General features: G+C 33.5%; 1 protein-coding gene across 1 annotated transcript in view; it reads left to right on the forward strand.

Moving 5' to 3' along the window:
- map3k22 (mitogen-activated protein kinase kinase kinase 22) overlaps positions 1 to 14145 on the forward strand; it is an 83651-nt gene that overhangs the window by 47008 nt on the left and 22498 nt on the right. The window contains exons 9-11 of the mRNA XM_051097639.1: positions 5172 to 5305; positions 5889 to 5962; positions 13062 to 13123. Of these exons, the coding sequence (XP_050953596.1) occupies positions 5172 to 5305; positions 5889 to 5962; positions 13062 to 13123 (270 nt within the window). The remainder of the gene's footprint in view (positions 1 to 5171; positions 5306 to 5888; positions 5963 to 13061; positions 13124 to 14145) is intronic.

Raw genomic sequence — 14145 nt, forward strand, 5'->3', positions numbered from 1 at the left:
TATGTTGTTTGAACATTAATGTGTGTTGGCAGTGTATGTACAAATCTACCCTATAATGATAAAAATCTATGCAGTGGTTTTTAAGTAATCTGTAAAAATAATATCCTCTTTTTCAAATCGAGTCATTCTCAGATGCCTGTCGTTGTGGCGTCACACCCACCAGAGGCCGCTCCCGCGATAGTTGATTGACATGAGCGTCTTACCTCAGATCAGATGTAACAGTCCAACTTCCATTGTTTCGATGTTGGAGCAGGAATGTAAGTTAGACAAGAATATCTCTGATTGAGCGATTGAGGTGTTGTGTTGCTGGATGTAATAATGAACATAGTGGTCGTTATTTACTCCCGACATCTGAGCCACTGAAGATGCAGTGGATTACGTTTGTTTGTGAAGGGAATGCGCCTCCCGATCTACATAAATGTGCCAATGTTCACGCAAATCATTCGTCAACCAGCTTCACTTACAGCAGAAGTGAGTATAAGGGTTTTTTATGAATCTTTGTGATCGCCTTTCCTAATAACGTGCTAGTTAGTAAGTTTAGTGGCTAAACGTGGCTAAAGTAAACAGGCTCGTCACTCCACAGAGAGAAGAGAGGGGCGGGGCGAACAGAGCTCATTTGCATTAAAGGAACAATGCCTCAGAATGGGATGATTTTTGCAGAGCTCATTTTGACAAGGTAAAAAGTGTGGTGCTTTACACTACCATTGAGAATTTTTAACCAAAGTATATTATGGACTTTATTAAAATCCTAAAGAATCATATCAACTTGTGGAAAATGGGCATCCGATGACCCCTTTAAATTTTTCTAGACTCTCTTTTAATAGTTCAATTAAAAAATATTCATTAAAACACTTGCACAAAAGTAATATATTTAAAATGCATTTATTTTATACTAAGTATAGTTCAAGTCTATTAACATTTTTACTGACACATTGCTCAAGAGATAAAAAAAGAAATATGTAAAAATTGTAATTAAACTTTATTTGGAGTACTACTTGTGCACAATGCACATTTCTTAAATGATTAGTTCACTTCCAGAACAAAAATTTACAGATAATTTACTCACCGCCTTGTCATCCAAGATGTTCATGTCTGTCTTTCTTCGATCGTAAAGAAATTATGTTTTTTGAGGAATGCAGCTTCAAAGGACTTTAAATGATCCCAGCCAAGGAAAAACGGTCTTATCTAGCAGAACAATTGTTTTTTTTTTGTTTTGTTTTTTTTTTTTTTTACAATTTTTACAATATATATACTTTTTAACCTCAAACGCTTGTTTCGTCTAGCTCTGTTTGAACTTTTTCGGTTCTTTTTCGGACATGACAGTTAGGGTACGTCTACAAACTCCCGTCTCATTTTCTCCTCCAACTTCAAAATCATCCTACATCACTGCAGAAGTACCGAGTTTACAAAGTGAACATGGAAAGAAGATCAAACACCATTTACAAAAAAAAATTTAAAACAGCGATGTAGGACGATTTTAAAGTTGGAGGAGAAAATAAGATTGGAGTTTTTAGATGTACCCTTACCTTACCTGTTATGACTGGAAAAAAAAAAAAAAACTGTTCACACAGAACTAGACAAGACGAGTGTTTGAGGTTAAAAAGTATAAATTATTTTTTAGAAAATAACCAATCGTTTTGCTAGATAAGAGCCTTCTTCCTCAGCTGGGATCGTTTGAAGCTGCATTTAAACTGCATTTTGGAAGTTCAGATTTGGGGGAACCATAGAAGTCCATTACATGGAGAGAAATCCTAAAAAGTTTTCATCAAAAAACATTATTTCTTTATGACTGAAGAACAAAAGACATGAACATTTTGGATGACAAGGGGGTGAGTACATTATCTGTAAATTTTTGTTTTGAAAGTGAATTTATCCTTTAATATTTAAGCCTAAAATATGTTATAATGTCACTATTGATGAGGATTGTATGATCTTTTTTGCATTTAAAGAACAATATTATTTAAAGTGTCCTAAAGTATACATGGAATAGGTTTACTTTAACACAATCAAACATGCTTAAGTATATATTTAGTTGGACTCCACGATTCTGTCCGTGTTTTCCGCATCGCAGAAATCATAGGGTCCTATAAATGAATTCTATAAAATGCACCTTCATGCAAATTCATGCAGGAAACTGATGACAGAGGTCTGTCAGAAGTATTTGACTGATGTAGCTTTTAGGACATCGTGAGGACAGTCAAGGGCATCTTGAGTTTGATTCAAGCTCTGTTAGGAGCCACTTTTGTAAATTTATTTCATTGTCAGTCTCAGATCGTAGAGCAAAGACTAGTGGAACGAGTTTAAAAAGGCATCTCTCAAAGCTTTTTGCCCTGTCAGCAGTAGAAAACTGTGAATTCACATGCGTACAACCGTTTGTCATGTCACACACACAAGTGACATAAAACGTGTTTGTTTATCTTCAGTTTCCTATGTTAAGTGTTTTAAATCTGCCAGTATAGCATGGTTTTTACAGGTAATATTAATTAGATGTAGGTCTGATCAGGTCATTAACACATTATTCAGCAGCCAATAAAGAGTAAAATAACATGAATATTATGCAAAACGAACGAGTGTCGTCTCCAAATAGAGCGAGTATAGAGCATTTTTCAGAGATAGAGAGCTCAGTGACACACTCTCTTTCTCACCATCTCACATTTTTTTCAGTTGTTTGGCACCATCGCTTTGTTTTCACACCTGAGGATGAGACGAGAGAGAGGAGATAGCTCGCTTCCCGTTGCATACTGAATGATGGCAGTTATAGGTTTTTGCTGGCTGAATGTCAAGGATGTATTTTTACAGATTTCAGTATGTCAGAGCAGTCAGCATTTGTCATTATAATGGGTTGGGGGAGAAATACTTGTGCACTGCCTACATACATAGCTTTGTAGTTTTGTATGATGTTTAGCAGTTGGTTTGTATGATGTTATGCAGTTGTGTACAGGTAAATGAAAATGTAAATAGATATAGAAATGGGAGCGATAATCCCCTCCTGCTTTCTTCACCATCCTTGTTTTTTTAATAAGGGGTTCAAGCGCATAGTGCTGAAACCCTATTGTAATTTTTATAATAGCTAAGGATCAGAGATCTCCACGTAAAACTGATCATGCAAACCAAACCGTAAGTTGTAGAGACTTGAAACTTGGAGTGATTGTAGTACTCGCACTGCCGACAATGTCATCAAGGCTCACCCCAATCGGCCTGATGGGGGCGCTACAGCGATCAAAAGTGCGAAATCGCTCATAACTCCTAAACCGTCAGTCGCAGACTCAAGTGTCTTATGTCGTTGGAAACCTTGGCTCACACCGGACAAATACATCAGATTCGATCGTGAGCCAAAAGTGGAAATTTTGGATTTTTTGAAAAATCTACTTTTGCGAACTACTCTTAGGTTTTTCGCCAGATCGTAAAAACTAGTGCAGAAAGATTCTCTGGAGAGCGAATATCAATAATTATCAAAAAAAAATTACTTTCAACTCACCGTTGCAAAGGGATGCTAAAACGTTCGAAATTTTGGTAAAAAAAACTCCGGAATAAGATATCTTTGTCAAACTCAGAACACTTACGAAGAGCTCAATCTAGAACCACTGCTGTCAATCAAATTGTTTGTTAAATGATTGAGAAGATGTAAAACGCCTACTTTTGTAAACTAGTCCTAGTTTTTTCACTCAGTCTGTAAAAAACACTGCAGTACAATTCTCTAGACTCTCTAGGTCAATAGTTATTGAAAAATGCTCAAAATGTACCCTTTGGGAAGCTATAACGGAGTCGTTTAGAAAAGGGGACTGTATAGATTTACCCCAAATCCTATAAAGCCTAAAAGAAATCTCAAAACTTGATTCTAAACAAGCATGCAACGATTTCAAGAGATCATACCACAGCGGGTGCTATAGCAGGCGTACACGTTAAAGGACAAGTCCACTTCCAGAACAAAAATTTACAGATAATGTACTCACCCCCTTGTCATCCAAGATGTTCGTGTCTTTGTTTCGTAAATCGTAAAGAAATAAGGAAAATATTTCAGGATTTTTCTCCATATAATGGACTGATACAGTGCCCCGAGTTTGAACTTCCAAAATGCAGTTTAAATGCAGCTTCAAACGATCCCAAATGCAGTTGTAAATGATCCCAGCCGAGGAAGAATGGTCTATCTAGTGAAGCAATCTGTTATTTTCATAAAAATAGTACAATTTAAATACTTTTTAATCTCAAACGCTCAACTTCAAAAATCATTTCAAAATCATCCTACATCGCTGCAGAAGTACCAATCCAGTCTTTGCAAAGTGAACATGCAAAGAAGATCAAACACCCTTAACAAAAAAGGTAAAACAGCGATATAGGACGATTTTGAAGCTGAGGGAGAACATGAGATGGGAGTTTTTCGACATACCCTAACTGTCATGAACCAGAAAAACAGAGTTCAGGCGGAGTAAGACAAGACGAGTGTTTGACATTAAAAAGTATATAAATTGTATTATTTTTATTAAAATAACCAATCATTTTTCTAGATAAGACCCTTCTTCCTTGGCTGGGATCGTTTACAACTGCATTTGGTATCGTTTGAAGCTGCATTTAAACTGAATTTTGGAAGTTCAAAATCGGGGCACCATATCAGTTCTTTATATGGAGAAAAATCCTAAAATGTTTTCCTCAAAAAACAATTACTTTACAACTGAAGAAAGAAAGACATGAACATCTTGGATGACAAGGGGGTGAGTCCATTATCTGTTAATTTTTGTTCTGAAAGTGGACTTCTCCTTTAAAAAACAATTTTACTATGGCAAATTATCTTCATTTTAGGTGGTTAAAGGCTGGCTAAATAAGTGCTTGAACCCCAGTAATCACTACTTGCAGCTATATTTGATATTGGCTTTTTCATTAAACTCCTCTCTCTGTATTCGTCCTCCATTAGCACTGTCAAATCCTCCTTTTCTTCAATTCTCTCCATCAGCTCTGTTTTGTCTCTTCCTCTCACATTCTGCTCACATGTACCTGTCACTCACACCACGCTTCCATCCCAGTCATTATTCACTTCAGTCTGCTCGACTTTCTTTTTGTTTCTGGCATCCTGCACTCTGTTATTAGTTGCCGTGGAAGTATCACTATTCAAGATTTTTTTCTTTTGCATCAGACTGCGCGATGTGTCATGCTAACCTCCTTCCGTCTGTCTGCAGGATCTCTCAACACGGGCCGCACCTCACCCCCTCCGGGCAGCGTACCAGAAGAACAACAGCAGATCGCTCGGCAGGGGTCCTACACCAGCATCCACAGCGAAGGAGAGTTCATCCCAGAAACGCTCGACTCCAATGTAAGCCTTGGTTTGGAGCTGGAGATTAAAGTTACATGCTTTTTTAACCCTTGAAAAGTTCACCCAAAAATGAAAATTCTGTCATTCATTACTCACCCTCATGTCGTTCCAAACCCGTAAGACCTTCGTTCATCTTCAGAGCACAAATTAAGATATTTTTTATGAAATCCGAGAGCTTTAAGGACGTCAATAAAATAGTCCATGTGACGTCAGTGGTTTTTATAAAGCTCTGAGAAAACAAAAATAACAACTTTATTTAACAATTTCCTCAATAATTTAATTTAGTAATCAGTTCATGGGTGAGCAAAGTGTGAAAAGTCCCATTAAAAGAAACAATAGTGCGTTTTTATGGTCTCATGTTCTTTCGCCCTGTACTTTGACTTGTATAAAGTGTACAAGATGTCACTGTTCTGTGTAACTGTGCACTCTATAACAGTCTGGGCAAAAGGAAGCTCGGACATATTATGGGCATTGGTTCATGGAAAATCTTACGTCAGTCTTGTTGAGGGCTAAGGTTCAGATGCACATGCCATAATGAAAAATGTAATGCAGTGAAATGATCTCATTTATTTTTTGCCTGTAGATTATGGAGCCGTTCGGGAGTGCGAATGGGTCACTTTCCAGCAGCTGTCAGTCACTGGACCAAGCGTTGGACAGGTGGGCCAAACATCTTTTTATGAACTTGTGTGTATGAGGGATGCACAACACTATGTTTTTAAAAAGACCAGCCTGCTAATTGGGTTTTAAGGAAGCCTGGTATTTACATTCTGCAGATGTTTTTATTCAAAGTGACACACAAATGAGACACATCAAAAGTAATTTATCATACAAGAGCCAGCGATGCAATACTGCGGTGGCACATTTCAGAAACAGTTGGTGCATAGCAGATTGAAACAGAAAATGGGATGTGCTGGGAAGTTTAATTTTTATTAACTTGAAAAATCTTAAAACAATACACAAACTGTCAAAATCATGACATCTCTCTGAACAAATTGCTGTAATGATGGGAGGTTTATTATATATTTTTATTTCGAATTTAGTTTTTTTATTTTCAGTTCATTTTGTTTTTTAATGTTTTTGATTAAAACTATTGCTGTTTAAGATTTTTTGACTGCCAGACAGTGTTGTTATTGTTAAGTAAAACTATAACTATTAAAAATAGTTATCTAAATGTTTAATTAAATAAAGCTGAAATAAAATAAAGGTGCATATTAGATTTAAAACTTAAATGTAAAAAGAAATTCAAATGTTTTCATGGCAACTAACTGAAATATGAGAAGCTGAAATAAAATAAAATAAATTAAAGCTGCATAGAAGTATAAAAAAATAAAAAAAAGACGTAAAAATGCCAAAAGCACATAACATAATTACTAAAACGTAAACAAAAATTAAGATGAAAATTGAAAACATAAAAAAAATAAGTTAATTCAAAATTTGAATAAACAGTATAGTAGTATATAAATAATATTTTGCTGCCAAAGTTATTGTGTAAACTGATATTATTTAAATAGTCATGGCAGGTTTATTTATTTATTTTTAATTTAGATTTTTTTTAAATTTAATTTTTTTTTTGTTGATCTGTTTATTTTATTAATAATTTTCAGTCTTATTTTTTTTTTCTTTTTTTTCCAATAAAACTATTGCCATTTTAGTTTTTTTTTGACTGCCAGACAATTTTTCTTTATTGTTAAGTAAAACTAAAACTATTAAAAGTAATTATCTGAATCATTAATTGAAATAAAGCTGAAATAAAATAAAAACCTAAATGAAAAAAAAAATATGTTGCCATGGCAACTAATTAAAATATAATAAACTGAAATATTGAAATGACTAAAACATAAATAAAAATAAATTAAAGCTACATAGAAGTATTAAAAAAATCTACAACTTATAAAAATGCTAAAAGCACATAACAACATGACTAAAATGTAAACCAAAATTAAGATAAAAATATAAACTTTAAAAAAAAAGTTCATTTAAAATATGAATAAACAGTATAATAGTATATACATAATACAAAAATAATTTTGCTGCCAAAGTTATTGTGTAAACTGATAGCATTTAATTTTTAGGTCTATAGTGGTGGCAGGTTTATTGTTTTATTTTGAATTTATTTTTCATTATTGTTTTATTTTCAATTTAATTTGTTGTAGTGTATGTTTATTTTATTTTTTGCCTTTTCTTATTTTCTTATTTTTAATGCCCATAATATGCATTGGTTTTAAATTGTGTTTTCTGGTGCCATTAATGAAATAATGTTATGAAATTTTATGAAATATAAATATTCTTTAATACTAAACAAAACATTATTTGGAGGCTTTTTTATTTCAATTTAGTTTACCAGAGTCATGAAAATGTATTTTAATTAATTAATTAATTTTTTTTTTAATTTCATTTATTTTGAATTTAATTTAAATTTTCAGTATTCATCCACCAAAAAATATCAAAACTAAACAATAAAAAATAGCCTCACTAATCAACTTGTTGGGCATTGTTTTAAAAGCGGCAGAACTACAGTCACATCACTGAAAAATGTTATTTAGTATTATCACTACTTGTAGTTAGTTGAAATCAAACTAAAAATGCCTTATTTATAGTTGCAAGAATGGAAGATGGAAGAATGTTTTTTTTTTAATGTTCCAACAGTTACTCACTTCACCTTTAATGAGTAAATTATAATAATTACGGCTAGGGATATCTGATAAACGTAGCAGCTGCCCAGAGAGGAAATGGAATCAGGTCGTCACAAAGGCCAACCAGGAAGCCCTTGATGTCACCATGGCGACAGCTTGCTTATCTGGACGCCTGGATTCCAGCGCTATCGCTTGCCGCCTCTGCTCTGCTCTGCTCTGCTCTGCTCAGAGAAAGTGAACGAATGAGAGAGAGTGGGTTGATCTCACCAATCTATTCTGCTTTCTGTTGCCTGTGTGTTATTGTTATAAAAAGAGCCAGTCAATAATGCAGTGTGAAGCAAAAAAAACCCAGGGGAAAGAAAGAGTGAGAATGAAAGACAGGAAAGTGAGAACCAGAGAGAGAGAGTGAGGGAAAGAGAAAGAAAAACCATGTTACCTGCACGAGCCTTATCTGGCTTTTAGCCCTCAGAACAATGGCAGGAAACAAGTGCATGGAAATTTTTCCCCTCATACGGGTGTGTGTGTGCCCATTATCCGGGGTCTCGGCGATCCCCCCGCTCCGTACTGACGTCACCGTCAGACTGGGATAACAGGGTCGGGGCAATAACAATCACTTTATGTCTCTCTGCACATTAACTTGTGACTTATTTGTTGCTGCCGTTGCCTGTAAGAGTAAAATCTTAAAGGGACAGTTCACCCAAAAAAGAAAATTCTGACGTTAAGTACTCACCCACGTGTCGTTCTAAAACTGTAAGACCTTTGTTCATCTTCAGAACACAAGTTAAGATATTTTTGATGAAATCCAACAGGTTTCTGACCTTGAATAGACAGAAACGCAACAGGTTCAAGGCCCAGAAAGGTAGTAAGGACTAGGGATGGGCGATATAGGCTTAAAAATGTATCATGATAACTTATAAAAATGACAAAAGCACATTTGTTTTACTAAAACATAAACAAAATTTTGATAAAACTTAAAAATAAAAGTTAATTTAAAATATGAATAAACAGTATAATAGTATATAAATAATACTAAAATAATTTTTCTGCCAAAGTTATTGTGTAAACTGATATTATATAAATAGTCGTGGCAGGTTTATTATTATTATTTTTTTTTAAATTTTTTTAATTTAGATTATAGATATTTTGTTGAACTATGTTTGTTTTATTATTTTTTTTGGTCTTTTTTTTTCCCAATAAAACTATTGCCGTTTTAGTTTTTTTGCCATTTTTTTTTTATTGTGAAGTAAAACTAAAACTATTAAAAAATAATTATCAGAATCGTTAATTGAAATAAAGCCGAAATAAAATAAAAACCTGAATTAAAAAAAATAAAATGTTGCCATGGCAACTAATTAAAATATAATAAGTTGAAATATTGAAATGACTAAAACATAAATTAAAGCTACATAGAAGTGTTCAAAAAAAATCTACAACTTATAAAAATGCCAAAAGCACATAACAACATGACTAAAACGTAAACAAAAATTAAGATAAAAATGCAAAACTTAAATAAAAGTTCATTTAAAATATGAATAAACAGTATAATAGTATATAAATAATACTAAAATAATTTTGCTGCCAAAGTTATTGTGTAAACTGATAGCATTTAATTTTTTTAGGTCTATAGTGGTGGCAGGTTTATTGTTTTATTTTGAATTTATTTTTCATTTTTGTTTTATTTTCAGTTCAATTTGTTGTAGTGTCTGGTATTTATTGCGATAACGATGTCAATGATGATAATTCAGGGAAATCCTGTTTCTTTTGAGAAAAGTATTATCTTTCCTATTTTGAACCAAAATAGGGTGTTGTGAGCATTACTGAGTACAATGTTTATTCACTGGAATGTAAAATAAATTGTTTGTACTTTCTGTACTGGAAGCTCATAACAACATTAAAGGAGAAGTCCACTTCCAAAAACTGACAGATAATGTACTCACCCCTTGTCATCCAAGACGTTCATGTCTTTTTTCTTTAAACGTGAAGAAATTATGTTTTTTGAGGAAAACATTTCAGGATTTTTCTTCATGTAATGGACTGATATGGTGCCCCGATTTTGAACTTCCAAAACGTAGTTTAAATGCGGCTTCAAACGATCCCAAATGTGGTTGTAAACGATCCCATTTTGTGTTGCTCTCCCTGAATTCTGTGTATTCTGGCTCAAGACAGATAGGGTATGTCAAAGACTCCAATCATATTTTCTCCTTCAACTTCAAAAATCATTTCAAAATCATCCTACATCACTGCAAGTACCGACCCAGTCTTTGCAAAGTGAACATGCAAACAAGATCAAACACCCTTAACAAAAAAGGTAAAACAGCGATATGGGACGATTTTGAAGTTGAGGGAGAACAAGAGATGGGAGTTTTTTGACATACCCTAACTGTCATGAACTGGGTAAAACACTGAATTATTATTATTCACATTAAAAGGGTTGTGATTTGCTGATTTACAGTACGTCGACTTGCACGTCTTGATTGGCAAAGGCAGGATCAGTGTCATTTTTGTACATCGTCCTCGTGTTCTAGAGCCTTTTTGTTTTGTGAATCAATGCCGGCTACAGCTCGCATTGATTTAAACAAAAAATAACCTTTGCGGTCTAACTACCCAGAGCTGAGCGAGTGATGGCAGATTGGATTTAGTCATTTGTTTGCCTGGAAAATATGATTAATCTGTTTCTGAATCTGTTTTCTGCGGAACCGATTGAGGCATTACTGAGAACTCAAGAACACAGGAATGTACTGTTTATGAAAGGAATTTTGTGCTTTGCTATGCAATTTAATTATGCTATGCAGTTTAATTAAATGAAGTATCAAATGAAATGGCATTTAAAAAAAACACATGAAGGAGTTCGGAAGACCGGATGTACATGCATTTAAAATGTAAAGTGTGATTAACTCCAGGCTGCAAATCTGCGAAGCAAAAGGTGTTTGACCAGTGGATCTAAACATTACAATTTTTTTTTTTTCAGTTTTTAATCAGTATAATTTTAAAAGAATACAATCTTCAATTCTGAAAACATTTCTTTGTAGCGTCGCTGGAAACTGTTGGTTTGTTCCTAATATTTTATGATTTATCATATGCTGCTGTTTCGGGTTGGTAAGATTTTTTTAAAACAGACTTTAATGCTCACTAAGGCTGTGTTATTTAATTAAAAATAGTAATAATGTGAAAACCTTTTTACTAATTAAAATAACAGTTTTCTATGTTAATATATTTTAAAATTTAATTTATTCCTGTAATGCAAAGCTGAATTTTCATTATCATTACTCCAGTGTTTAGTGTCACGTGGTCCTTCAGAAATTATGATACGTATGAAATGTTGTTATCATCATCATCATAGTATCATTGTTGAAAATAGTTTAATATTTTAACTATTAATAATAGTTAATATTTTTGTGAAAACTGTGATTCTTTTAAGGAATAGAACGTTCAAAGGAACAGTATTTATTTGAAATAGAAGTATATTAACATTATAAATTGACATGGAATAAAATGATGAATTAAAAAATGTTAAAATCTTACTGACACTAAATTTAGGAAACCCCATAGCATTTTTACTTCGTCTTTCACCCATATATATATATATATATACACACACATATATATGGGTCTGAAATATTTTTACATACAGTTATCACAGTGTATGCACAATACAGATACAGGTTCATGTACATACAGAATCTGCAAAATGTTAATTATTTTACCAAAATAGGAGGGATCATACATGCTTGTTACTTCCCTTGTTTATAAAAGATGTTTACATATAGTCCGTAAGAGAAAATTGTATTTGAATTTAAAAAATGACCCCATTCAAAAGTTTACATACACTTGAATGTGTTGTTACCTGAATAATCCACAGCTTTTTTTTTTTTTTTTTTTAATGATAGTTGTTCATGAGTCCCTTCCAACAGTGGCTGTATGATTTTGAGATCTATCTTGTCACACTGAAGGACAACTGAGGGACTCATATGCAACTATTACAGAAGGTTTGAACGCTCACTGATGCTCCAGAAGCAAACACTATATATTAAGAGCTGGGGGTGAAAACTTTTGAACCGAATGATGATGTGTACATTTTTCTTATTTTGCCTAAATATCGTCTTTTTTCATTTAGTACTGCCCTTCAGAAGCTACAGAAGATACTTACATGTTTCCCAGAAGACGAAATAAGTTAAATTTACCCTGATCTTAAAATGCAAAAGTTTTCACACCCCCTCTTAATGCATCGTGTTTCCTTCTGAAGCATCAGTGAGTGTTTGAACCTTCTGTAATAGTTGCATATGAGTCCCTCAGTTGTCCTCAGTGTGAAAAGACGGATCTCGAACTCGTACAGTCATTGTTGGAAAGGGTTCAAATACACAAAAATGCTGAAAAACCGAAGAATTTATGGGAACAGCGGGCAGTTTAACTGTTCAGGACAAACAAGGGACTCATGAACATCTATAACTAAACAAAAAAACAGCTGTGAATCATTTGGGTAACAACACAGTATTAAGAATCAACTGTATGTAAACTTTTTTAAAAAGAACGATATGTAAATGTATTTTCTGTAAAATATCTTATTCAGGTCAGTAGTAAATAAAAAATACCATGCATTTTGTATTGTCCCTCTTATTTTGCCAAAATAATTAACATTTTGCAGATTCTGCAAGGTGTATGTAAATTTCTGACCTCAAGTGTTCTTCAAATGTGACCACCACATGAAAGTACAATGGCATATAAAGTGAAAAAAATGTTGTGTTATTGTTCTTTGTTTGCATTATTTTATTTATTTATTTTTGAGTGTTCTAGATGCCGGCCTATATTTGCTTTTTGTGGTCAGCGCATTGTCCACATTTAACTGACGCTTAACGCTTTCGTTGCGCTATTCAAAAGTTTACAAAACTCTGATGAATGGTCAGACGTTAGTATCTCGGGTCAGGTATCAGGTAAAGAAAATCTCAAGACTCCATCCTGAATGTAACGACAGGTGGCAAGCGGTCACATTGGCACGTGGGGGACTGTGCAGTGCAGGAATGTAGGCCAGGCAGACGGTGCGGCCCAACCTCAGCACTGCACACAAGGGAAGTAACAAGCAAAAATAACCCATCATCTCTCCTCCTTCTCTCCTTGTGTTTCCACAGCCCGCCATTCTCCCAGAACAACCGGGACAACAATTACCTGAACCTCAACTATGAATACAAAGGTGAGGTTGACATGTGCAAGTGAATATGGATTTGTGTCAGAGCTGTGGGCTTGTTTTAATGGTCTCCGCTCCATTATAGAGCTGGTTCTCTATGACGGGGCAAAGGTGCTTCCTTTGAGCTGTTGACTGTGGTCACTGTGTTGCTAATGGCGTGTCACGTCAAAACAAGACTGTACATTTGCAGTCCTGTTGAATGTGGCTGTGATTGTACCTCTGTTTCCAAACATTGTGAGCTGTTTTGATGATACCGCCTAGATAGGCAGCTGTCTTCTAATGGGGGATTCCAACAGAAACGGAGCCTCATTAGTGACTGATTTGGCGCCCTGTACAGGACCTCGTTTTTGAAGGACAATCAATTTATTAAATAGGCTTAATCTTTAATAAATAGGCTTTACTAATTATGTTTATATTTTTTAATTGTTTAATTAATATTTTACTTCATCCCAAAATTTTTGAGCGTGGGTGTGTATATGTACACTGCTGGTCAGAAGTTTAAGAATTAAATTTTTTAAATGTTTCATAAAAAATATTTTATTGTTTTTATTACAGATAAAGATGTTTTCATTACATTTATCTTGGTTTAAGGCTATTTAGATATTTATACTAGGAAATATCACTTTTTTTAAAAAATGTGTGTGTGTTTATGCTGCTTTTATTTGATCAAAAAACTGAAAATTTTTTATAAATAGATATTAACATTATTTATACTAGAAAAAGACAAAAAATATTGATTAAGACATTGTTTTTATTTAAATATTATTTATTTAAATTTATTATAAATTTGTTATATACATCTCATTTTTAATTTTTTTAGCATAAATTTAGCAAAATTTTATTAATAATTATTTTTATTACAAAAAGTGTGTGTGTGTGTGTGCACTAATGGTAAAAAGTTTGGAAATTTTTTTTTATGTTTCTAAAAAAGACTTTTTGCATTTATGCTGCATTTATTTGATCAAAAATAGAGTGAAAATAGTAATATTGTGAAATGTTATTACAATTTAAAATACATGTTTTCATGA

Source organism: Labeo rohita, chromosome 24 (genome assembly GCF_022985175.1).
Source record: "Labeo rohita strain BAU-BD-2019 chromosome 24, IGBB_LRoh.1.0, whole genome shotgun sequence".
Taxonomy (NCBI): Eukaryota; Metazoa; Chordata; class Actinopteri; order Cypriniformes; family Cyprinidae; genus Labeo; species Labeo rohita.